Below are 27127 nucleotides of genomic sequence, written 5' to 3' on the forward strand. Positions count from 1 at the left end.
AATCTCTCTATACCTCAGGTCCCTATCTGCAAAATCAGGATAAATAATATTTCCTCTCTCCCAGCCTTTATCTTCATTGTCTAGTTAGATTGTAAGCTCTTTGGGGCAAGTGCCGTTCCTTACTATGTGTATGTACAGCACTCGTCATAATGGGGCCCTCCGCCCGAGTCTGAGGACCCATGCACTACTGTATGATCACGAGTTAAGAATATGAATAATAAACAATAAGATCAATGGGGACCACATCTTTAAGATAAGTGGGACTTACCGAGCACTCTGTCTCAGCACTCTGTCTGTCTGGCAACCACACATTTTAAATCTACGTTACAGTGTGAACCAAAAATAATCATTCCATGCTAATATTCTTATACTTTAACTTACCAATAATAGATTTTGATCAGTGCAGAAGGCCATAGGAGAAAGGATGCTACAAATGCCAGAATGGGGATAGCCAGAGTGCCTCCTGCTATTACAAACATGTTTAACACATCAAGGTCCATATTGTTCTTTAAGATTCTACCTCACCTGCATATGTTAAATAAGAACCAGAGGTTAGCAACAAAATAATGAATGAAGGAAAGGCTGCCAAGATAAGAGGAAGGCATTAAACATAAAATAGATATTGTAATATACAACAGATATTGGTCAGGAACACAGCAAACTGTTTTCAGTTTTAAAACCCTATTTCTTTCAGACCCAAACTGACCCTAAAAACTGCAATCTCATCTTCTCGGATCGAAGCTAATACAGCTGGTCATAATTTAGTTGCTATGGCACTTTGCAAAACATAAATTCTCGCCCCCTCCCTACCATCATGCTATCCCCAATCTGAAGACTGGGGTAAGAAAGCTCTTATTAAGCACTCATTTAACCCAATTAGCCTTCCCAGCCTCCATACCAAGTCTGAGATTCACAGCACACAATATCTGACCTAAAATTCAACCTCATGTGTCCTGAGTCAGACTCATTTCTGCTTTAGACAGGCAGCTGATAATCAAGGAGTAGAGCCTCTTAAAGATCTCAAGGAAGTCTGGGAAGGAGACCTGGCATAGCATTCTTTGTCTGCAGGCCCTCAGAAGAGTCAAACTGGTCCCCTTCTCTGAGAAAATAGCAGAGCATTCAAATCCTTGTACTAGACTGAAAATATATTGTTCCCAAGAGCTATGTTAAAAGGCCCCCTGCCAGAACCTCAGAGTGCTCCAAATGCAAGATCTCAAAGAACTTCCATGTTCTGGGACTGCTAATACAAATTGCTTTTCAAATGCAACTGTCTGTATAGCATAATGTGGGATTCCTTTATTTCTATACTCTCATCACTAAACAGCATGCATGCACTTTACTACTGAAGGATTAAACCCTGGCACACAGATATCCTGGGCATATCCCTTAATTCCTGATGCTGAACATCTGCCATACCATCCATTTCTCAATGCTAGCCTCCTCACAAGAATGAATTATAAATCCAAGCATATTTAAATCTAAGGTTCACTAACCACCCACCTCCCAGTGCTACTGCTCAACTTCTCACAATAGGGCCCATGGATAAACCTACTTCTCTTTTGCTCCAGATGGGTTTTGATTATTTTGAGATGTTACAGTAGTTGCTACAGCTGGTATATTACGTTGCCGAACACGAACCAAACATTGTATTTACAATCTATTCTGAACTGGAGCTGTACTACTGGGTCATATTTTATATTAAAATTAAGAAACATATTTTAAAATATAATGGCTAAGATTAGCTGGGGGAAAGAGTGCTGAAGAAAATGTTCTGTTTTTTAGACAAAAACAGTCTAATTTCCAAGGGCATTAACCCAGAAGTGTCCCAGGCACTTTCACTACTCAGGGCCACATTGAGAATGTGTAAAAGGTTGAGGAGAGTATGTAGGGGCTCTCCTCCCTTTACCCTTGTGCAGGAGAACAGCACACTCCCAGCCTGTATCCTCTCCAGACAGGAGGATGTAGGGTCTCTAGTAATTCAGTGGTGCTATAACACCTAAAGGTGTGAGGACCCCCCTCTCTCCTTTATGGCATAGCATAAGGAGTTTGTGGGAGAAGGCAGGGAGCACACATTGCAAGCTTTCGGGGGGTACAGCAAAAGCTATACTCCACCATTGCTCCTGGAGGCAATGTGCCGGCTTTGGGTATGGTGCCTTAGAGCAGTGGTCTCCAAAGTGGGGTGCATGCACCGCAGGGGGTGCGCAAGACGATCGACTGCGGAGTGCAGCAGGAGGAACGCCACCAGAGCAAAAGGGCAGCGTGGCAGGAGGAGCACCGCCGGAGGGGGGAAAAAAAAGGCAGGGGGGCAGCCCTGAGTCCCCCAGCCTGTGGAGGAGCAGGGGCAGCCGTGCAGCCAGAAAGAAGTGGCACTTTCCCCTTCAAAGCCGGCCGAAGTGTCGCTTTGAAGGGGAAAGCGCCGCTTCTCTCCGGCTGCCGGCTGCACGGCTGTCCCTGCTCCTCCAGCCCGTGCTCTCAGGGCCGCATTCCGAAAGGGGCTTTAGAGCTGCAGGCCAGGGCCCCGGGGCCCCCTTAGATAAATAAATATACATATATTGGGGGAGCGTGCTCAAAAAATTTTTACTGAGAGGGGTGCGCGATCACCTTAGAGCAGTGTTTTTCAAAGTACGGGTTGGGACCCAGTACTGGGTCACGGAATGTCAGTCACTGGGTCGCCTTGCTGATTCAAATTATAATGATTGTTGCCACGCGCCAGCTCTAAAGGGCTGTGCAGCAGGGACCTAAAGAGGAGAGAGGTAGGGGGTGAGCGGGAACTGGGGAGGGGAGCAAGTTGGGGCTTGCAGGGCTGCTGCGGGCCTCTCCCCCAGCCCGGAGCTCGCTGCTGCCGGGACTCGGACCCTTCCCCTGGAGCACCATGCAGAGGGAGAGAGAGGCCCTTCCCCCGGAGCTGGTCTGTGCTTCTTGCGGCAGGGGGAGAAAGGGGCCCCTTCTCCAGGAGCTCTGTGCTGCGGGCAGGGAGAGAGAAAGGCCCCTCCCCTGGAGCTAGCTGCTGTCTACAGGGAGAGGGCTGGGGGAAGTCCTCTGTCCCCAGCCCTGTGGCAGCCTGCCTGCACTCCAAACTCCACATCCCTGGCCCCACCCCAACCCCCTGCCCCCTTCTGCATCTTGAACCCCTCATCCCTGACCCCACCCCGCATCTCAACTCTCTGCCCCAGTCCTGAGCCCCCTCCTGCACCCTGAATCCCTCATCCCCAGCTCCACCTTAGAGCCCTCACCCACAGACAGAGCACTCACCTCTGCACTTCACCCTCGGCCCTACCTTGGGCCACCTCCCACACTCCTTACCATAGGCTTACTAAAGCTAGTGTCTAGTGTTAGTTATGTAAAGTGAGTTAAGCTGGAATGTATTGCAACATTATGATTTTATGAAAACTCTAGTCAAAAGATATAATTACGTTGGGTCACGGCATCAACAATTTTCTTCAACTGGGTCACAAGGAAAAAAGTTTGAAAACCCCCGCCTCAGAGTTTCTGCTTGGGCAACGCACTTTCCCAGTTTGCCACCGCATGCACAGTGGCTTACAGCCACTATTTAGCCTTTGCTTTGCTGTAGATCTCACAAGTAGCACATTTAACTGTGAGGCTGGCTTTGTTAGCTTAGACAGTAGGTGGGTGTGCAGCAGATGGAGAACACTGACTATAACTTCTTTCAAAAAGACATTAATTTATTGAAAAACACCCCATTCTCTGATTAGAATTTAAACATAATAATCAGAGTCTTTAAGAGCAGGGCTTACGGTTCAGAAAAGCCTCTTCCTCCTGGGTACAGCTGCCACAGGCTACCGGTTCCGATGATATTCTGAAATCATTATTAAAAAAGAAAAAAAAAGGAAATTATATTCCAGGGCTTTTATCTTTCATATTTAGTAGCAGAGATGCTGTTCATTTCTGCTGTTTAAACCATCAGCAGCGCTTCAAAGTACAAGGTCACTACCCCCTGTTCAACCTTTCGCATTTTATATCACTTCATGTAATAAAATAATATCAAGACACTAGTTCCAAGCATGTACAAAGTGCAAGTCAACACGCAGGACAAACACTGAAAAAGAGTGAGAAGATTAAAGCATTCTGAGCCAACAGAAAGAATCCACTTAACAGTAGGATCTGCCTCATCAAGGGCTGAACTGAAGGAAAGAAGAAAGATGGAAACTTAGGATCACAACTATCATTAAATAATCAGTACAATTAAATCACATTAACTAAAAGTCAGTCAAGCTCCCTCTGTTCCTATTTATTTGAAACCCTCTTCCCCAAAGATTTTATATTGCCCCACAACTTTTCAATAAATGGGGCTGTAATGTATTAGAGAGATGGACATTTCTTTGTACTCCTACAATAATAGATTGAGCTTTCTTGATGAGTTAATCAGCAGCTCTAGATAAAGTAGCATTCAAGTTACAGAACACACGGAAAGACATTTAATGCACAAACAGCATTTGATTAATGTCTACTGTAGGGTCTGAAAGCCTGGTTAAGAGTTCCAGTTATTTGATGTGATTCCCTTTAAGAGGGGTGTGCTGGCAGGGGCAGCAACCAGGAAGTGTATTATTTGTTCCAACTGGCTGTTCTGCATTAGAGTTCAACAAGCAAAGTCATGTTTACCAGCTTCCTGCCTGCAGTCTGCTCCTGGGGTAAGCCATGGCAGCTGTTACAACTCATATGATTAAATATTCCCAATGAGCATTACACTACTCAAGGAAACATATCCCTCATAAACCAGATGCATCTGACAAACCTGAATAGAAATATGGTATGCCTTTCTCGCAAGCTCTAATATAAGACATGCATGTATACATGAAGATACAGAATGACATGTGCATGTTTTCTCTTTCCATTCCGGATATAAGACTGATGTAATTTGAAATTTCAAATCTAAATCAGAGTGAAAAATACAAAATACTGATGTTTCCATTACTATAGCATTGGGCTTTATTCTTCACTCACTGCCACCAAAGTAACTCTACTGCCTTCAGCTGACTTACTCCCAATTTAAAGTACTGTAAATAAACTTTTATTTATGTATCCAGCACATTTCAGGTAGTTTTATTTTAAAAAAAAAAAAAAAAAGCTATTTTTTGTGCATTTTGAATTTTCAGCCAAACAGAGCTAGACACAAATCACAAGTAAAAAGTAATCATCCAGTCAATAAGAACTGCATCATTCATCATTTTCAAACATAATTAAAAATAAGAATTAAGAATCTGGAGCTGGAGCGTGGAACAGTGGAGCTGCAGGATTTTGCCCGGAGCTGGAGCGGAGCCGGATCACAGAAAATCTTGACTGCTCCACTGCTCCAGTTGTTTTTTTTTTTTCATTTTCAATCCAAAAGGAATGATATTTAGCAAGAAAGTCCTAAAAGTGCCAAAAAGTTTCAGATTGTATAGCAACTGATATTAACATCTACTTTACCACTTTACGTAATGTCACAGTTATTCTCACTTCGGCCAAAATCAAGATTTAATGTACAGATACAAAATTACAAAGTTTTTTGGAGATATGTTTTATTAAAGAATCAGATAATTATCAGACATCCAGCAACACTGCAGACTGCTCCCACCCTTGTGCCAAGGTTAGGCGAGTACGTACTCATGTAGATTAGTTAGATAGTTAGATTAGTGTGTATTTATACTTCTTTTGTAAGCGTTGATCAACGAGACGCGCTGAGTGCTGCAATTACGGAAAAGTGCGATGCAAGACGCAATGTTTAAGATATCACGAATAGGTATATTGCCCCCCCAAAAAAAGTTTTTGTTTATTGATACATTAAGATATCGCAAGAGATATTAACCACGTAAGCTCATTTCTCCCACAGGCTCCCGTTACCAGTACATTTGTTCATTTGTACATGCTCCCGTATCACTCTGCCGGACTTATTTTATATGTTATCTGTTCGATGGTCTTTTGGTAGCGTTGTTTGTCATTTTAAATTTACTGAAAAAGTCGCGTGCAGCAGACATATAAATATACAGTAAACATTTTTGCGTAAATTAGGAGTGATTTCTGTGATCTACCCAGAGTGATTGGAAAACGTCCAACACAACTTTGGGGGTGAATCCTTAGGTCATTTTAAGAAAAAACGAACACGCGTCCTAAAATTCTTCCTAAGGGAGCTACAGTCCCTTCAAGGAGGTGATGAAAAGTTAATTTCTGATTAATATCTCAAAAAGTAATGAAATTATGTCTGTGTCTTAGTGTTAGTATGTGCTACCATATTACATTATCCAAAGTTATTTAAACCATAGGCGTCCCGAACTGGCGGTTGATCATTTTTATTTTATATTTCAAGAAAGGCTAGATGTCGACTGCCCCTGGCTAGGAGCGGTAATATTATGTTCCCTAATAAGTTAATAATTTTTGGTTAATATTTATTATTACGTTTAAAATTTATGATTCCAAAGTTGAAAAATAAGTAATAACTAAATTGTTTGTATCACTCTAAGCATCTAAGCAGATTAAAATTTTTAAACAGTTTTCTCAGAAACAGTTAATTATACAAAATAAATGAAGAGTACCATTTTAATACATGTTTTAGCATTAAATCATATTCCAGGGTTGTACCTGTTAAATAGTCAAAGATTTAAAAAATATTAAATAAAATTGGCTCAGTCCCCCCACTTCACGACGCCTGTAGTTTAAATAATTTTATTTGAATGATGTTGTACGACAGAATGTTGGAAATCAACTTTAACGGGTTTTTCCTTCATCAGGCTAGAAACATTATACAAGATAGAACCTGTTATTTGTTCTATTTTGTATAATCCATTCAGGCTGATGATGCAAAAACATATTTCTGAACATTTGCTCTCTTTACTAAAAGGACTGTGCTTGCAATTTGAATCTGCTTTCCTATTAAAGTTTATTTTCAACCTTGTAATGTGTAGCCTCGTTACGTCCCAACAATTAATGCTGTAGAACAGCGATAGCACCTACTAACGCTACGGCACATACCAAATTTCATTGATATATCTATATTAAAGCGTTTTTGAGATATTAATTAAAAACTTGGAAAATATTTCAAATATTTTTACAGCAAAATTTCACAAGGAAAACTAACTTGCAATTTATAAATAAAAATTTATATTAATTATGTATATTAAAAATACTTCTTACTTCATTAAAACTTCATTAAAATGTTAAAATATTAAAATATACTTTAATAATAATTTTGTGTAAAAAGAAAATGAGATCGAATTTATTTTGGATTTTCTGGACAAAAATGAAATACCTTAAGCGGTTAAGATATCACAAGCAGGTACATTATAAAAAAATGTAATGCTTTTGTTCATTGCTTTTCAAAGATCAAAACAAGAAACACTGGGATGCGGTAGCAGCACAGGAAGATTTGGCCATGGCTTCAACAAAAAAATCAAATCTGCTCCTGATGATTGATAGCCGATTTACGGAAAAGGATCTCAACGACGTCCTTATTTTTGAATTTGAAAAGCCAAAATTTGTGCTTTTGGGAAAAGCAAAGACGATATCGGCAACGTGCAAGGTGGAAATGGAAGTGAATGGCGAGCTCAAACCATGTAGCTTCAAGACAAGTGAAGCAAGCGCTGTGAAAAGTTTCAGACTTTGGTGGCATGTAAAACGTAACCATCCTGAAAACTATGAGGCTCTGGTTACAAAAAGGACCAGGAAGATGAGGCAAAACAGAAAGCGGACGCTGCTAAACGACGTTCATCTGGCTCTTTGAAAACTCCTGGAGAAAAGATTTTTTGCGGAGCTTCATCTGAAAAGAAACCCAAAATTGAGCAAACAAAACTTGACTCATATTTGAAGTCCTCAAAGGTTACAGTCACCATGGATGCCAATACTTTCCATGAAGGGCTGATGGAAATGGTTTGCTTGGGTTCAACACCACTCACTACCTTCAAGCTAAAGAACAAAGGATTCCAAAAAAATGTAGGTGAAATGGGTCGGCACCTTGGCGTTTCGACGGGGCACGATGCAGTTCGTCATTTAGTTGTCAGCATAGCTGAGTCTGGTCGCAAAGAGCTCAAGACAGCTTTGGAGCAAAAATTGTGCTACCTGAAAATGGATGCGGCAACCCATGGAAACAGAAATTTCCTTGCAATCAATGCTCAGTTCTACGAAGAAGGAAAAGATAAAGCTGTGGTAAAAAACCTTGGACATAAATGGACACTGAAGGGAGTCACAATTCTTCGTACGTGAAAAGTAAAAGCTATTTTAGAAAAATTTGGGATCAGTGAAATGCAAGTGTTGAGCGTCTGCGTTGACAATGCAGCAAACATGACGTATGCTGTCAAAAATTTCAGTGAGGACAATGAAACCATTTCTACCTCTGAGAACAGTGAAGTAAACAGAACTGAAGCTATTTTGCCTGATGAAGAAACTAAAGGAATGGATGAAATCGAACTCAACATGGATGCTGCTGCACAATGGGTTAATGACCCTAGCCTCATACTTCCAACATGGCTTCATGAGGATGACTCAAAAGTCCAACTGATGAGGTGTGGTATTCACACTCTTCAGTTGGCAATCTGGGATGGACTGAACAAAGAACATGCAAAGAAATTTCTGGCAAAAATTCAACAAGTCGTTGTCAAACTACGAACCCCAAGTATTCAAAGTGTTCTGCTTGATCTACATGGGGTAACTCAATCACTGTGACTCGCTGGGGTTCAACATTTGCGATGATTGATCGGCTTCTCGTTTTTCAATCTTACTGTGAACAAGTGGTTGCTCCTGGAACAAGAGAACTCAAGTTAACAAAAGCTGAATGGGACAAAGTGAAGAACCTGCGAGACCTCTTGGCAAAGCCAAACCAAACAACTGTGAATCTTCAAGCTGTCGATGTAACCCCTGGAGTTTTAATGAAGGAATGGCGAAAATTGTCAAAATTCTTGCAAGAAAATGGTGGACAAATTGCAGAAGGAATTCTATCCTCTGTGCAGAAACGCGAAGAGAAGCTTTTTGACAATATTAATTTCCTTGATGGAGTTTATGTTGACCCACGGTCAAGAGAAATATGCTCAAGAGAAATAACAAAGGCAAAGGAAAGGCTCCTTGATATTGCTCGACGACTCGAACAACAAAATCTATTGCTACATTTGAACTCAGCGAAAGAGGGTGTAGAAAATGAAACACAACAAAAGGAGTCATCAACAATTGAATCTGCGGTTTCAGAAAGTTCACATCCTTCAGAAATAGCAGGCTGTTCTCAAACTTCCATCTCCACTCTGAACTTGTTCAAGCGTCCACCCCGAGACATCTTCAACCATCACAGTGAAATGGAGATAATTCAAGCACCAATTCTTCAGAAGATGACGCCTTCGAAAAGGAACTGGGTAAACAAGAAAGACGCCGGCGACTTTCTGCAATTCATAATTGTAATGAAGCATTATTCGAGATAAATTTTTGGGAAGATTGTGAGGCGATGGAGTCTATTGGTAGGCTAAAAGTTAAGTCTGTTTTTGAGGCCATTCACAGCTACTCACACTGCATTCAGGCTGCCTGTAGAATTGCTTCGAGCGTGCCAACAACTCAAGCTCGTGTACAGTGACTGCTTTCAGCTTTAAAGTTAATTTTAAATGATTTGCAGCAGGCTATGAAAGACGACTTGATTGCTGCAATAATTTTTTACAGAATGAATTATGAATGATTCTAGTTTGTATCATTGTTGACATTTAAATTGTTTTAAAAGTCTGAATAAAAATAATGTTTTTTCAAAATTACAGTATGCACTTTTTTATTTAGTTAAAAATTCATTTGAGTTGGAGGGCGGAGCGGAGCTGGAGCAGTCACTATTGGTGCCAGAGTGGAGCTGGAGCGGAGCAATTTAAAAATTTGATTGCTCCAAATCCCTGATTGCTTAAATAAATGTGTAATAAATTAAATAGTGTATGCTCCTGGTTAGCAAAAAGAAGTACCAAATTTAGTGTAAAAGCTATATTTAGTTGCAAACCAACATATTTTAATGGTTACCAACCAATGAGAATCAAACTTGCTTTAGGAAAATTAAAAGTACACAATTTAAATGGATGGCTTAAAAATAGGTTTCTTGCTTGCTGATTAAAATCAGTGATTTACGCTTCTTTGATTTAAATCAATCCATCCTATTTACTCCTAAGAGCATTCTGGGCCAAAACATTAAAAATGCTGCACAAAATATTTTAAAAATCTTCAAGTTTTATTTGTCAATAAATAAGTGCAGAGGCTCCAGCATGGCAGTGGGGAGCCCAGGCCACGGGCTGCACAAAGGAGGGAGATCACCCTGCAGGCCCCTCACCCCTGGGACACGGACTCAGCGGTGAGGCTGCACCTGACCCTTATGCAGCACCTGGGCCTGGGCCTGCCCCAGAAACAACCTGGGGCCCCCCTTTGCACCACGCGCACCAAGTGTGGGCACGCAGGCTCAACCAGGCAGGATCCAAGTGCGGAGGGGCTCAGTGTCAAGGGATCCAGGTGTGGTGTGAGAGGATTCTGTGTGGGACAATCTGGATGCAGGCAGCTCAGTGGGGGGTCTAAGTGTGGGGGGATCTGGATGCACACAGGCTTTTTGGGGGGGTTCCAGGTGCAGGGGCAATGGGACTCTGCCAGGGCTTCCAGGTGAAGGTGGTTGGGGCTCAGTGGAGGGATCTGGGTGTGGGGGTCTCAGTGCGGGGGGCGGGGTTGTCTGGGTGCTGGGGGAGTGGAGGTGGAGCTATTTGTTGGTCTGGATGTGGGGCTCAGGGTGGTGCACGGGGTGGGGGTTTGAGTGGAGGGAGCTCAGTGGGTAGTGGTCTGGGTGCAGGAGTAAGGGTCCGGAGGCAGGGAGTCTGCATGCAGGGGGGCTCCAGATGCAGCGGTTAAGGTTCAATGGGGTGGGGTTCGGGTATGGAGGGCTAGGGGAGTTCTGGATATACACGGTGAGGCCTGGCAGGGGTGTCTGGGTATGGGAGGTCCGGATACATGGGCATTGGGTGGATGGGGGAGCAGCTCCCCGTATAGTGACCCCTCCCCCCACAGTTGAGGAGCGATGTGGGCAGGAAGCAGGGTAAGATGCTGAGCTTCCTGCAGCTGCGGGAGGTTTCTGGGGGTGGGTTCTGACATAGCCCAGACACTCCTTGCAGGGGAAGAGGAAGTCCTGTCCTCTCCTGCCTACAGCCCAGCTGGGACCAGCAGCTGATCCCGGCTCAGGGCAGAAGCTACTGGCTGGGGTGTCATAGAATCATGGAATATCAGGGTTGGAAGGGACCTCAGGAGGTCATCTAGTCCAACCCCCTGCTAAAAGCAGGACCAATCCCCAACTAAATCATCCCAGCCAGGGCTTTGTCAAGCCTGACCTTAAAGTCCCTAGCCCCGCAGTAATTTACCTCTCTGCCAGCTGCTCCGGGTGCGTGAAATGATGTACCTGCTCTCCTAGGAAGTGATGCATGACTGTGCTTGCAGCTTCCCTTTGTTTCCCTGTCAGAAAGTCATTTTTCTGTGGGAAAGCAAATAAATCTGAGGGGGACACCAATTCTGCACACATGCAGTGGCACAGAATTCCCCCAGCAGTACCTATTGCATTCCCTAGATTCTGGGGAGGGTGGTTCTCTCCCCAGCCATCTGGGGCTGTGGCAATAGGCAAGAACTATCAAACCCCAGCACTCCTTCACCCTGCCTCACACCCCGTATGCTGGGAGGGACAAGGAGGGCAGCATAAAACCATACAAGCAAAACCATATAGAGAAAATTAATTCTTCAAATCAATCCCCAAACTGCAGGTGGCACTGATTCAGACTAGCAAGCTACTTAAAATGTCTTTTACGCTCCAGAAAGTGTCTTGTTTACTGTGTTGTGGGTTGTTTTAAAGAAAGGATAGAGTTAAAAAGACAACAAAAATTTTACAGCAGGAGCAAACTTGGCTTCCTGCACCACATGCCATGCCAGCAGGGACCAGGAAGAGTGTGAAAGCAGCAAACTTGTCCCTTAGGGAAAGGATGCATTTTGTTTCGTTCTTCAGAAGCCACCTCAGGTTTTGTTTAGGTTGTATTTTTTAGCCCACAGTAACACCTAAGCTCTTAACAAAAGACAAAATAATATTACTGCTATTAAAAAGGCAACACAACTAAAAAAGAGGATGCTAATTTAACCATCACTGAAACACAACAAGCAACATTTTGATTCTGTCAGAAACTAAATTAAAACAAAAGCCAAAACCCATGACTTGCACTCATTAAAAGCTGCACGTCATTGGATCACAATCTGTTCTCAAAGGCTAAATTATCCCAACGAGAGCTTTGTAACCAAGTGTTGTTTGCATAGCAACAGATGGGAGAAAAACACCACTCTGGGCTTCTACAGCGCCTTCCTTGCAAGGTCCTCAAAGCACTTCCTAAACATTAATTAGGCAAGCCTTATAATACAATACCAATGCAAGGTGGGTAACCATGACATCCATATGCAAAATGGAAAAACACTGACGTTTACAATGAGCTAGCAGCAGAGCTGGGACTAGAACCCATGAGTGCTGCTGCCCAGATTTGAGCTAACCACTGGACCACATGCCTCTAAGATTAAAGCATTCTCTAGAAAGGAATTCAAAATAAAACCCTGTCATCCCAAATGTCTTACTGCTGCCAGAAACAGCATGTAAGTGAGTGACAGAAGTAACGTAGGTGGTGAAACAGGATTTAAATCATTCAAGAGCAGTTCCAGATAGTCCCACAGAATTTACCCAACAGCCCCTTCGTCCAAAATAATCTAATGAATAATTATCAAAAGCAGAAGGAAGAGCAAGGAAATTTATAACCAAGCATTCGTCAGGTCATAAATCATTATTCCCCATTTGAACTCAATTAACTGAATAACCTGTTCAAATGTAAAAATGTTAAGTTTCAAAAGTAGAAAAGCTGCCACTTACTGAGTATGGCAGAATAACTGCACTGTCAGCAGCACTCAGCCAAAAGACTGACTAGTTAGTCTGAATGAGTTTTAAATCCTTGTCTATAGTCTGTCTTGTTCCTTGCTGGCATGTGAATTGGTATAAAAGAATTCTTGGGGTATAATTCAAATGTTTCTTTTGATTTTAACAAGTTAACCCCAAATAGGCTTCAAAAACAGCACACTCTGTGGCACAATTAAAACAGAGATGCCTCCTCACCAAAACTAAATTAATCTGAATTAGTTTAATATTGTTTATGAGATCCAAGTAGGGGGCGGGGAAATTCAAATCTGAAGCAGTGAAGTACCAGAGCAGCATGCACAGAGCACTGATACTTTTCATTAGTATCACCAGTTTTTTGTACAATGCGTCTCGGGGAAAGTTACATAACCTACAAGGCAAACTCCTTTTCATGAAATGGTGTTTCGCATACAGAGGATAATACACGCCACTGGGAGTACTGACATACCAAACAATTTTTGAATTCAGAAGCTAAAAATACAGGTGAGAATTTAGGGCCCAGTTCAGCAAGGGAAGAAAAAAGTCCATCTGCGCAAATCTGTGCAAGGTCATGGAGGACTTTCTTTCTGTAGAAATCAGATATATATTTTCATTAAACAGGCCTGCCGAACTTTAACGTAGCCATTATCAGTAAAGAACTGTGTCTGTAAAAATCAAAATCATTTTGGATATAGTCTATATTTAGCTTAATGTTACTTGGCTCCAGAGCACTCAATTTCTGACTTACACAGCAATAGATTTTTAAATTAAAAATACTAAAAGTTACAAAAAATTTAAATCCATCTTATTTTTACTTGAAATATTAATAGAGAAGAAACACCACAATACAAATGTAAGACCCCGCTGAGGGATTTTCAGGCTATGATAAACCGTAATAGCAGAGCGTCTGTCACCAGAACCCCAACCTGAACTAGCTAATAACACAAGAAAAATTGAAGTTTCTCTTTGAAAGCATCTTCTGCTTACAATGCCATATATATATAAGAAATAATTTGATGTACTATTTTGATACTGCTATAATTTATTCCAGCTGTTCTGACTTTTCACACACGTGCTATGCTCTGCAGTCTTTCAGAAGCCATATAATTGTATAATGTAAATTAAGATCTATTAATATTTGAAATGCTATGGAGGGAACTGCTTGTCCAGGAGCCACTTAGCTATCCTGCTTAATCCAGTCCTAAAAGGAATGGAATTAAGAAAAGCAACTGTTAGAATTTATTTACAGACTGCTTCAAGATGAATAAATATTTTTTTTCTAAGTTTCACAGGCTCTGTATCTTTGACCTGTTTTTACTTTGTAAAACACGAGAAACAAACTGAAATCAGGTCATTTGGGTTCAGTTTCTATCCCTGTTTTTTAGTATCAATTAACAAAACACAGCAACAACTGATTACTGGTACTTGTCAACAGCATGGTTAAAACACCGTTGAAAAGCTTAACTGGTACTGGCTGTGATTCCAACAATAGCAGCTGGCTTAAAGTCACAGAGAAAAGTCCCCTTCTTTCTTCCAAATCCAAAAATAATCTCCATCCCTTATGTATATGCGTATACATCAGCATGTATAAAGACACATTTTAAGTGGTGTACACAAGTTGCGTAATTTCCCTATTTATTTCATTTGTATATCTGAAGTTATCATTGCTCATATATGAGCGGATATGAATGTGAAAGGTTGGGGGAAGAGATTATATGCTTTCCCCTAATAAATCTAAAGAATGGCTCCAACCTAACCAGATTCTGAATTTCTTTCCAAGTGTATAGACATTGATCAAAGTAGCATTTATACTACACCATCTGATACGCATAGAATTTCATTTTGGAAGAAGGCGGGTTCTTCAAAACAATAGACATGGATACCACTTTGCTTTTCCAATGTTAAAAATCAATAGAAACATTTTTCGGTGGCTATTTATCTACTTTCAAATTAAAAACAATTACAGTGAGAACTTAACAACTTTTTTTTAAATACCAGAACTGTATAGGTGCTCACAAAGATCCACTGATTTGTTAAAATATGAAAGACATACATATACACAACACACATACTCCCTTTTGATGAAACTGTCCCATTACTTCTAAAATGAAGCTGCCTGTAATGGCTCAGACACAGTACAGTAAGCAATACATAACTAACAAATCCTTCCTGACATATCAGTTTTCTCAGATGCATCTAGTGACCAGATAGCAAGTGTGAAAAATCAGGAGGGGGGAATAGGTTGCCTATATAAAATAAAGTCCTTAATATCAGGATGGTCACAATAATATCAGGACATCTGGTCAGCTTAGCTGCATCAGAAATTTCCCCTAGCCTTCCTCCAATCTGGCATTGTCCTTCATTAAAGTCTAAGATCATAAAGCAGCAAAATCCCCCTCCCCTTTAAATCACAGATTAGTAACAACTCTTCCTTTTCAAAAAGGAAACACTAAAACACATTATTTTAAATCCTGGCCCAAATTTTGAGATCTCGGAGATGAAAATGCTGCATTACACATATCCTACTCTGTTATGGAAGAAGCTCAGTGTTGTTTCCACTAGTGCTCAGGAGGTCATGTGTAAGTACTTCGGTTTATACTGAGTACATCAACAGACTTCCCCCGTATTAAAACAAATTAGGAATTTTCAACTGAAAACAATCCTCCAAACTGCTTTTGATTCTCCCAGATACGAATGTGCCTAATGCCCTATAATCTCAAGAGAAATCCCACTCACTGTGCTCAATGCTCTCTGAAATAAATATTTAAACTCAGTTTAAAACTTCTGCAAGCTTAACCATTCTGTGCCTGTAATTCTGATGGCTGGAGAGCGTTCAACAAACTTCACCAGTAAACCATTTTACTTACAACGCCTACAGTCTTATGTCAGGTTCATATCTGAAGTGGCACAGGGATCTGTGCAAAAATCTTGTTTTAAAAAATTTCAGTAAACCAATTCCTGAGACCCACTTTAGAGAATGACCAAGTGAATCCCTGCAGCCCACAAGAGAGGCTAGGGCACTGAAGAATTCACAGGCCCTTCTTGTGAGAACCACAATTTAAGCAATAAAAGAAACACCGAACATTGTTCAACAGTCTGGCAACACCAGTGATATCCCATCACAGATATAAATTCACAGACAGACAAACATGGTGTTAGCTTCTCACAGAATATTGGTACATTCCCGAGAACAGCCATGCTGACTCAGGAAATCGCAGCTAGGGACAATGTTCTAGAATAGAATCCCATCTGGTTCCACCTTTCCTGTGCGACCGCCCCCTGCCCCAGGAATGACGCTGTACAAGGTTTAGCACAACAAAGCGCTTTACAGACCACACGCGGGTGAGGTCACATCACAGCACGCTCCGAAAGCCAGCCACTTCTGGGGAGGAGCGTGGCTGTTGCTAGGCGAAGTGCTCTGAGGGGGCCTTTTCCGCCTCTGCGGAGTAACCAGGTCCAGGACATGCATGTGCGGAGTCCGACTGTACTGCGGCGCCGACCCAGGAGGCCAGGGACGCTGCCTCTATGTGCCTGGGTGGAGCCAGGTGAATGTGCGCTCGGGTGGCCCCACGCTGCCCAGGCCCGGCTCCCGTCGGGCTTCAGAAGAGACCACATACCCTGGCGCCCCGGGGTCTGCCCCCCGGCTGCACCGGCAGCTCCTCTCCCCGCCCCGATCGCTGACACGGCGCCTCAAGCCCCGGCAGCGGCCCAAGCCAGGCTGCCCCCAGCTGTTTCCGCCGCCGCCGCCTGCATCCCATCCCATCCCCTCCCCTCCCGGCCGCTGCAGCAGCAGCAGCAGCAGCAGCAGCAGCATCCTCCCCGGCACCTCCATGCACAGCCTCCTAGCTCAGCCCGTCCTCACCCGCCCGGCTCTCCGGCTTCGCCGCCGCCCCCGCCGCGGCGTCCCCACCCCGGGGCCGGCCCTGCAGCAGCTGCCCCGCTCCGCTCGCGACGCCTCCTTCGGCTGCGGCTGTCCCGGGCTGCAGCCGCGCAACTGCCGCGCGCGCTGCTTCTGCCTCTCTCTCTCTCTCTGTCCCTGCACCTTAAAGGCAGGGAGCACGGGAGCCTCCCCCTCCGACAGAAAATGCTCGGGCTCAGTCTGAACAGCAGCCCGCCCTGCCCCCCGGGCCAATGGAATGGCATAAAGCTCCATCGCTGTACCCCGTTGTCTGGAGCTGCTCCCCCTTAGCCACGGGCTGGTGCCTGCCTGGGACATAGCGCACAGATACGGACGACCGGCTCTTGGCGGGCAGCCCAGGGGGGCCGTGATTAAGGGTCCCTGGCGCTGCACTGGGTATGCATTTGGATTGTTTTGTTCCAGAGCTGAACAGACGTCATCAGCAGAAGTGGCATGACATCATACTGGGCACCGCCACTAGCAGGCTGCTGCAAAGCTGATGGGAGGCTGCCCCAGCTGGGCTTGTTCTGCAAGCAATAAATCCGCCGTTATGTGGCACTGAGCTAAGCTACACTCTTGTAATTAAAGGGACACTGGCAGATCAAAAGCCCTATATGAAAAGGTTTCCTTTCCTGTGCGAGTAATAAAAGTTCAGGGTTATACAACGCAATGAATAGTGAAACTTCTAATTTATTTTTCACAATGAATACTTCGGGGGGGGGGGGGTTGGATTTTTGGTTTTTGTTTTATTTTGCTTATTTTGAATAGTGAAAGTAGACGATCCTGTTCCCAATCAGATTCTCCTTTTGTAAACACAATAAAGTAATAAACTGTTTAACTTAAAAAAAAATAAAATATCTCTATTAATATTCGATTTTGTGAAAATCTAGATACTAAGTCTAAATGCTTAAAAATATCCATTAAGAGTCTGTCAGCATTTCCACAAAGGAAAGCACAATGGGCACTTGCCATTTTCTTTCTTTTTTATATATCTAAAGACTTGTAAAGTTTGGGTTAACTTTAAAATAACACCGCTTGGTTTTTAACATTAGAACATTGGGTCCTGTCTAGGCTGGAAAACACTGCCGTGATCACATCACAAAAATCACGCCCTTGATCTGGGTTTACTCACAGTGCAGAAAATTCAGCACATGCCTAAAGCTTTGTAGGAGTCGGGCCCAAGAGAATGAAAATTGGCTATTTGAAAGAGGAAGGGATTTTTAGCCAGACTGCTTAAAACTCTTTGTTTTTGGAAAGTGTAATTATTAACTTCCATAACTAATTAACATTTTGAAGGAAGGAAATTTTTGTTAAAAAGATTCAATTCCTCCATCCCTTCAGGTGCCGTGTGAGAGCTCACAATGAACATCTCCTAGATCTTCCAGTGGCCCTCCAATAAAACCAGGGAAGTCTCAATGTTAAATTCCTAATATTTCTAAAATAAAAGACAAGCAGCAAAAAAGGGCATAAACCTAATGTTAAAAAAATCCTTTGTTAGCCACCTTTCCCTGGACCACTGTTAGAAGTTTGAAATGTGATTTGCCTTAAACCTGTTATTTAGAATAGGAAAAACTTTCCCCCGTTATATTTGTTGTAAAAAAGCTACTGTTCCATCTGTATTTTAAAACAAACAAACCTCTTTAAAAAATTGTCATTAAATAAATTGTACCCTCTTATGACTTGGAAGAAACCAAATGAACTCTATTCCCAGAGTTGCTGTAACATTAACTGATAGTATTTTACATAAGATGTAATTTATGACAGTATGAAACAGAAACAACCATATCCATGCAAAACACAAACAAATCAGCTTGCCACTTGCAGAACTTCAAAACTGGCAAATAGAAAATGGCATTTTCAAGCTTAACGGGATCTTACATTTCAAAAAGAATTTCCTCTTTGCTTTATTTACTTATTTATTCATATTGAACGCACAGAGCTCATATGGGCTTTTTAGCACATCTCCAGCATTGGGGCTGTGCAAATCACCCAACCTAGCAGAAGTATTGGGAGTCATGATGCTTTCAAGAGTATCCCAGCCCACATGCTGCAGCACCCATAAAGGAGATACAGCATATGTTCCTCCGGGCTGTCAGACAGCTCTTATAACATAAAGCAGAAGGAAACTTTTACATGCTTTTACTTAGTGGGTAGTCTTGTGATTCCATTTCCACTTCACAACTACAAAATCTCCTTTTTTCAGGCTTCGTAATTAATTCTGTTTAACTTGCCTTCCCTTCCCTCCCATGGGGTTTTAAATAATTTCTGGAAGTAAGTTACCTTAAAAACAAGAATTGTTCCTCCTGATTGGAAAGTTGCTAATGTGGTACCTATTATTTTAAAAAAGAGCCAATGGAGATCTTGGGAAATGCAGACCAGGGAACCTGACCCCACTCTTTTATTTTTGTTTTGTTATTCTGTTAACGTTTGCAGAGGTCTTTGAACATGAATGCTAAATATTAATTTGTTATTTAGTATAAATCATTTTATGACTTCAGTACCAGGCAAACTGATAGAGAATTTACTTAAATACAGAATAAATTAAATACTTGGGTTAGTGTGACTTAATTGGGTCAAGTGATCATGGCTTCTGTGATGTAAGGAATATTGAGCTCCTCTAGGTTGCTGGGACTTCTTGAAAAAGCTAATCAAATAGCAGATAAGTTAGGCTACGATTATGTCACAGAGGTCACAGAATCTGTGACTTCCATGACATTTTCTGCCCTGAGGCTGCAGCTCCCAGCCCCCACCCTGATGTGGGGACCCTACAGCTGCCCAGCTGCGGCAGGGGGCTGGCAGACCCTGCCGCTGTCCAGCTGCCGTGGGGAGCAGCAGACCCCACAGCTGTCCAGCCCTGGCAAGAAGACTCCCCGCAGCTGCCCAGCCATGGCGGGCGGTGGAAACCCTGAAGCTGCCCAGCCACAGCCAGCAGTTGGGGGATCCTGCAGCTCCAAGCTGCACCAAGGGCGAGGAGACCCCACAGTAGCCCAGCCCCACGAGCAGGGGGACCCCGGAGCTCCCACACGCAGCAGCGGTAGGGGACCCAGGAGCCCCAGCTGCAGTGGGTGCTGAACCCGCCTACCCCTTATCAGGGATATTTTTAGTAAAAGTCAGCATCTATGGCTCAGTGTCTCTTGCCCATGACCTGTCCCTGACTTTTACTAAAAATATCTGTAACAAAACCTTTAGCCTTACAGATAAGGGATATCTAGGGGTTATAAGTTTACTTGGAACTTCAAAAGTCTTGTGATAAAGTCCCTCCTAAAAGATTTAGTTTAAAGAAGCTAAGGGATTATTAAGACACAGTAAGGGTTGAAGTCTCATTGTGGATAAAATCTAGTTAAACTTGAGGGCCTTCTCCACATGACAAAGTTGTGCTAGTTTAATTTAAATATTTTCTAAAATATATTGCTTTAGTTAAACCAGTGCACGCCCCTGTGTGGACACTTATTTTCATTTGAGTGGTTCATTTTGGTTTGTCTTAAACAGATTCCTAATCAACGTAAGCTAAAATACATTGGGGGAGTGAGGCGGGGCGGGGGGGGCGCGCTGAGAGGAGCATGACATTGACAGCAGCTGGCAGAGTGCTATTTGAGATGCACTAGGTGCTGGAGCCTTTAGGGCTTTACAGCTGCAGCACTTGCTTAAGCATGGGGCACCTGGCACCACCAAAGACTGTTTCAGGGCAAAGCCTAGTACCACAGCACTCCAGAGACCGCATGCAGAGGCAACACTTACACAAGGAGGAGGGAGGCTGAGGACCAGATGGGACATTACTATGGAAACTGAAATTGCTGGGGGTGGGGTCTGTGATGCTAGGAAGAGCCAGAGTTGAAGTCAGAGATTAATATGAATAGGGAAGGGGGAAGCCAGTTGAGTAACAGATCACAGTGCTATGGACGGGGCAGATGAGATGGAGTGTTGTTCAGAGGAGGAGGAGGAAGCTGTCTGGGAGAGCCAGGAGGTGGAGAGAGTGGGAGATGAAGAGGAGTTCTGAGCATTCCAAAGTAAACAGGAGGAGGGGAGAGCGTGAGGGTGGGGACAGGTATGAGGTTAGAGGAGGAAGGACCAGAAGTACCCTGGTGATGGTGGGGAAAGTTGTGGGAGAAAAGGGTGAGGACTAAGGCAGGGCCAGGGTTGGGACAGCCATCACCAGAGAGAAAGAGTAAGAGGAAGCAGAGGTGGGGTCTGGATTTGAGAGGGAAGAGCAACAGGAGAAGATAGAGCTGGTGGGAATACTAAAAGGGGGAGGAAAGAAAAGGTTCTGACAGTGGGAGAAGGAGAAAGAGGAGAAAAGGCAGAGAATGGTAATTGTTGGAATCAAGAAGGAGCTTAGAAAAGTCAGTTATCTTCCCTTGCAGCTCAGTCCAAAGGTGGAGAGGAAATTTGGTTAACTCCACCTGCAGTTCTCCATACTGGTGGTCTGTCCCTGGAGCCAACTTTTTGTATCAGAGGAGGGATAGCAAGATGGTGGCACATCTGCTGAGTGCAGCTACCTGGCAATCTCTGCATGTGACAAGGTAGATTCAGCATCTTCACCAGACACTGCCTTTGATCACCAGATCTTTCAGTCTGTCACTCTTCCTTGATCTGTCTCAATTCATTCTGCTCTTTCCCTATCTGCCCCCCTATCCCCCAACCTCCTTATAACTCACTGGAAGTGACTTCTCATAACACAGGAATGCTCTCATCTGGATTTTTTCCCCACCTAGCTTGTGTTTTGTAGGATTTAAAGCTTCGGAAGTATCTTGATTGGTCTGGAATTGCCTCCCATATATCTATCTGAGGTACTGATATGCCCCCCCATCCCCCAGTTTATTGTCCTATCTAAGCATCTCACAATTTTCAGTGTATTTCTCTTCACAGCACCTTTCTGCGATAGGGCTGTGCTGTTTACCCACATTGTACTGGTGGGGAACCCAGGCACAGAAAAGCTAAGTGACTTGCTCAAGGTCTCCCCAGAAGCTGAACCAAGGTCTCCAGAATCCCAGGCTAGCATGCTATCCACTGGACCATGCTTTCCCTATAGATAGGGGGAACAGTTTGGGCACTGAGAGTTTGAGTTATTTCTATGGCCTTTGTGGACATGGTTAACCCATCTATCAGTCTAAAGAAAATAAGATTCTTTTGTTATGTGAAGATATATTTCTGGTAAACTCAAATTTTCTATCTGTATCCTAGCAACAATGAATCAGGTACAGTCCTATATTAACTGTCTCGCAGCTTCAGTTAAATTCCTGGCTACGCTCTAAGATCAGTCCAGAATATTTCAACAGAAGGAGAATCTTTCATCACAACCAGCCCAGGAAAGCTTCTTGGACTGAAAGTAATTTTTAGCCGTATTTGCTAAGTTTGCTAACTCAGTGAACATGGAAGTCAATGATTTATTTACAATCCAATTAGGAGTACATGTTTTTTAATCAAAGTAACACACTTTAAGTATACAAAGTCAGAAATGGCTGTCCAGTATTTCCAGGAAACTGAGCCAGTGAGCTTAATTCATATAAAAGCTTCTTTGCAATATGAAAATGCTTTCTGAATATATTCAATGTTGTTTAGGTATGAAAGATTAAAGTTGTGCTTTCTCCCTGTTTAAGGACACTACATCTTCACTAAATAAAAGCTGCTATAGTATTTTGCAGTTATGGGACATGTACCCTTTGAATGTGTAAGTTTCCATGTAAGATGAGAAAGAGAGATCACTGTAACTGCAGTAAGCAAATATGTTCCAATTTGGTAGACTGCATAAACTTCCTGGAATGCTTTGTCTCCACCTATTGACTTCCCCCTTAGCTGAACTAACTTTGCTAGTAATGTTTAAGACTTGTCTTGAGAGCTTCTATTGTAGAGCAAGCTGTCATGTATGGTATGTGTATGCGTTGTAGACAATTATACACAGAGCAATTCACTCAGTCAGATTCTACTCTTTGCTTTGTAAACTGTTTAGCCATTAAAAAAAAAAAAGAATTTAACTGCATTGGCTTTGCCATGGAAGGGGGTCTCTGTGGCATAGGGCACAAATCTGTCTTGTTTAGATTGCCACATTTAGTATGAAATGGAAAATATTTCTGCTAGGTACAGTATATAGACCAATTTCAAATTTAATGATTCCATAATTTGTCAGCCCGTTAGAGTGAATGCTTTATCTTCTCCTTCCCTCATGCAGCTAAAAAGCAGAGAGGAAAGACTTTCTGTAAGAGGGTGTGGAGAAAGCTCCAGAATCCCAGTGTACGTTACTCCGTATTCTCATTAAGATAGTGTGTAAGCACAATGTGGTTAAGCACTGTCGTCAGAATTCAGGCATGGTTTCCTCATCTAATGTAGATGCTGTAGCATGTTATATGACTACTGCAGTTGATCAGGGAAGTAGTTAGCAACCACCATGTTTGACCATTTGGGCTAGACTCCTACTAGTAACTTGTCAAATTTAGTGTTCACAGGGCTTTAACAATGACCCAGAGGGCTGCTTTAGGGGCCCTGACATGTGACATGCTCTTAGAGCCCGGCTACACTGGAAATTTCAAAGCGCTGTCGCGGGAACACTCCCACGGCAGCACTTTGAAGTGCGAGTGTGGTCGCCTGCAAGTGCTGGGAGAGAGCTCTCCCAGCGCTCAGGGTAATCCACCTCCACAAGGGGGTCAATTGCCTGGGTCAATTGCCGCATGCACAGGCTGCGGGACTAAAAATAGCAGTGTAGACATTCCTTCTCAGGCTGGAGCCTGGCCTCCAAGACCCTCCCACATTGCTGGGGCTCCGAGACCCTCCCACACTGCTCAGGCTCCAGCCCAAATGTCTACATTGCTGTATTTATTTCTGCAGCCCGAGCCCCAAGAGCCCAAGTCAATTGACTCAGTCTCTGAGACCGGCGCCGCAGGTTTTTCTTTGCAGCGTAGACGTACCTAAGCATCCCCCTGTAACGAGCTCTCGGAAACCAGCTTGAGTGCCCAGCAGCCGCCACGCCCAAAGCCAATAAGCACTTGCTCAGGAGCAGGCTCTTCCCCACAATCTATTCACTTGCCTGGGACAGGCTCCCCAGCCCAGCCCTGCTTAGGGACAGTCTTTCCCCCACCTTCTCCGGTTCAGCGTCATCATTTCTGTTGCCTTCACCAGTGTTTGAAAGTGCCTATTTGTGCCAAAGAAATATATTCCAGACCAAGCTCATTAACACATACCAGCTACCTCACAGTGAGAGGCTTGGGAAAACCAGAAATCCCTAATAAATAAGGCACTGCAATGTGGCATTAGAGTCCTAAAATCAGGTCAGTACATCATGTGCGGTGTCAACAACATATGCTCTGAGCACATGCATCTGTACTGTAAACAAAGGGGCCAACATACCAAAGAAAAAGATATGGTTGTTACATCTTTGAGTTTTTCCCCCCTGGTAAGATTTACAGTCACAAATTACACTTGTTAAGTGGTTGGTAAAAGTTTATTGTCTATGGCATTTTAACCGCAGTATGACACTTCCAACTTCACCTGGTCCAGAAGGTAACAGAGAAATTGAGGAGAAGTTTACCCATAGTTTAAATAGTTAGAAATGGGTGGTACAGAGGGAAGAGGTGTGACAAAATTATCATTTACCCTAAGGCAGAGGGGACGCGTAGAGGGAGGGGACGCGGGGTCATGTGCCCCCTCGGATTTCTGCCAGGGTTTAAATGCCCTGCCCTGAACCCCACTCCACACTACCAGATCCTTTAAATCAGAGGCTCTCAAACAGTGGTCCGCGAGCTCCATTCAGGTGGTCCGCGGATAGGTCCCTTTACGGTGCGTGCCTGGGCTGCCGCACACGAGAGAATGAAGGGCCACCCACCTAATAAGTGGAGCCACACAGGCATGATTTCACTAATTAGGTGCCTGGACCCTGGAGAAGACGCACATGTAAGGTGAGGTTGTGGCCTTGGGGAGGAATAAGGGGTAGGTGGGAGGGGGCAGTGGGATGAGAAGAGGGGTGGGTGGAATTTGGGATGTACAGGGCTGCGGTGGCCAGAAAAAGAGGCGACTTTCCCCAGCTCCAGGGGTGCGGCTGCTGGGGAGAGACAGCCCTCCTTCCCAGCCTCAGCTCTGAGGCTGCCGTGGCGGGAGAGAGACCCCCCCTCCTTCCCAGCCCCAGCTCAGGGGCTGCCACGGCGGGGGAGAGACGCCCCCTCCTTCCCAGCCCCAGCTCGGGGGCTGCCACGGCAGGGGAGAGACGCCCCCTCCTTCCCAGCCCCAGCTCGGGGGATGCCACGGCGGGGGAGAGACGCCCCCTCCTTCCCAGCCCCAGCTCGGGGGCTGCCACGGCGGGGGAGAGACGCCCCCTCCTTCCCAGCCCCAGCTCGGGGGCTGCCACGGCGGGGGAGAGACGCCCCCTCCTTCCCAGCCCCAGCTCGGGGGCTGCCACGGCGGGGGAGAGACGCCCCCTCCTTCCCAGCCCCAGCTCGGGGGCTGCCACGGTGGGGGAGAGAGGGCACATCCATCACACTAGAAAGGTAAGACTACTGATATTAAAGTATGAGTTGTGTGCTTTTATTTGTAGAACAAAAAAACCCGTTAATGATTAAGGTTTTTTTATATAGCGCTTTTATCCAAAGCACTTTACAGTAGTTAGCTAACAGTACAAACAACATTTGGAAAGATCATTTAGTGGTCCGCTGAGACCCTCTGCAATTTTCAAGTGGTCTACGGAAAAAACAGTTTGAGAACCACTGCTTTAAATTATGACCCCCATTATCATCACTTATGTGTCGTCTCTGCCTAAAAGAGGCCTGAAAAATGCAAACCCAAGAAAAAGAACTGATTCTCAAAAAGTGGCAAAAGCAACCTCTTACAAAAGCAAGAGATGACATTACAGAATTCAAGGTTTTTGTTTCTTTAAAGGTCAGCAACACATTACAGTTGCTGCTGTTCCTTGTTAGGACTAGCCAATGCCATGCGTAAAGCTCAATAAAGGATCCTCAGTAACAACCATTATGTAAAGTTTGGATGGTGGATAATTCTCTCTCATTTACTGTGAACTTTTAACCAGATTTTTTTTTTTAAAACAAGGGGCTCATTATATTCATTTACTTCACAGTGCCATCTCAGCCAAGTGAGGATGTGCTCTATGAACCAGAGAGAGGTAACTTGGCTCTGATGAATGGTCACGTTTCAGAACATTTCTTAAGGGGCTGTCTCAGGTGGACAAAGAAAGAAGCAGACATTTTCACCTGTCAGCTATTCTTGAGGCAGACACAATATTCACTCATCTAGCATCTTCTACTGTGCCTGTAGGTGCAGCAAAGCTTGGCCAAAGTGACTCGAAAATAATTCAGATACTTCTACAGGTTGGGAGCCAAAACATGTCCTGCAGCAAAAATATGAGGGCAGGGCCCAAAGGGGCTAGGAAGTCCCCAAGATTCGCACTGTGCCATCCCCACTCCCAGAATCCAATTCAGGGGCTGTGGCCAGACAGCCTGTGGTCTCTGGCTAGTCCCTGTTTCTATGCATGGCTCTTAGGAGCCATAGACATCCAAGTATATGTTGGAGCAGCCCTGAGGCTACTCTAAGTTACCTCAGGGGTCAAACCATCCCCCAGATTACCTCAGAATCAAGCAGCTACAAACATGACTAAAGCCAGCTTTGCCCTCTACCCCTCAGGACCTGTGCTGAACACAGTTTGGTTGGACCAGATCATCAAGGGCATACATATAGTTGCTACCTGTCCAGTTTTTTCCAGGATCACCCCTTTTATGAGGTAGCTGTCTTAGAAAATGTGTAAGCATGTTCAGTACACACTGCCAGCTGTCCAGTTGTGTGGGCTCAGGATCATCCAGGGTGTCTTTTTTTTTTTTTTAAACTTCCAATGTGGCAACCTTAGGCCATAGGCCTGGGGAGTTTTGCCTGTCTGTGGTTAGACGCTGTTTTTCACTTGCAGGTATGCTCACCTGCTGGCACATCCACCATTTTTTCAGATCTCTGTTTCAGGGAGGGTATTTCCAGGAATAACAGTGGGTGATGTTTATGTGTCCTAGTGGGTTGGCGGTTTGGCATGTGGATTATTAATGCTGCTGCCACTTGGAACAACTCAGAGAGATTATCCCTCAACTTGAACTAAAGATTCAGAGCTGGAACAGATTCTTCAAAATTGATGCGCAAGTAATGTAGATTGTCTTATATGAACAGGACTGTTCCTTGGCTGCCTGGAATATTCTGAGTGACCATCACTCAGAACCAGGTCTGATAAAGCAGTGATCCTAAACCAGGCTTGAGTAACAACATTTCACGTACTACCTTTGCAACTCTCCCCTTGCTAATTCTCTTCTTTGGCACTTTTAAATTAATTTTTAATACATTTTGCTGCTAAAATACCAGGACTTTTT

General features: G+C 43.8%; 1 protein-coding gene across 11 annotated transcripts in view; it reads right to left on the reverse strand.

Moving 5' to 3' along the window:
• ABHD6 (abhydrolase domain containing 6, acylglycerol lipase) overlaps positions 1-27127 on the reverse strand; it is a 64540-nt gene that overhangs the window by 25026 nt on the left and 12387 nt on the right. The window contains exons 1-4 of one of the 11 annotated variants that reach the window (XM_043551482.1): positions 17051-17213; positions 3756-3817; positions 2602-2738; positions 382-525 (exon numbers count right to left, since the gene is read on the reverse strand). In XM_043551482.1, coding sequence (XP_043407417.1) covers positions 382-500 — 119 coding nt within the window. In that variant the 5' untranslated portion in view covers positions 501-525; positions 2602-2738; positions 3756-3817; positions 17051-17213. Of the gene's footprint in view, positions 1-381; positions 526-706; positions 875-2601; positions 2739-3755; positions 3818-13358; positions 13480-15756; positions 16032-16506; positions 16583-16751; positions 16923-17050; positions 17214-27127 lie in introns of those variants that run through there. The other 10 variants (XM_037905052.2, XM_043551484.1, XM_037905048.2 and 7 more) reach the window with 10 other exon arrangements.

Source organism: Chelonia mydas, chromosome 7 (assembly GCF_015237465.2).
Source record: "Chelonia mydas isolate rCheMyd1 chromosome 7, rCheMyd1.pri.v2, whole genome shotgun sequence".
Lineage (NCBI taxonomy): Eukaryota > Metazoa > Chordata > Testudines > Cheloniidae > Chelonia > Chelonia mydas.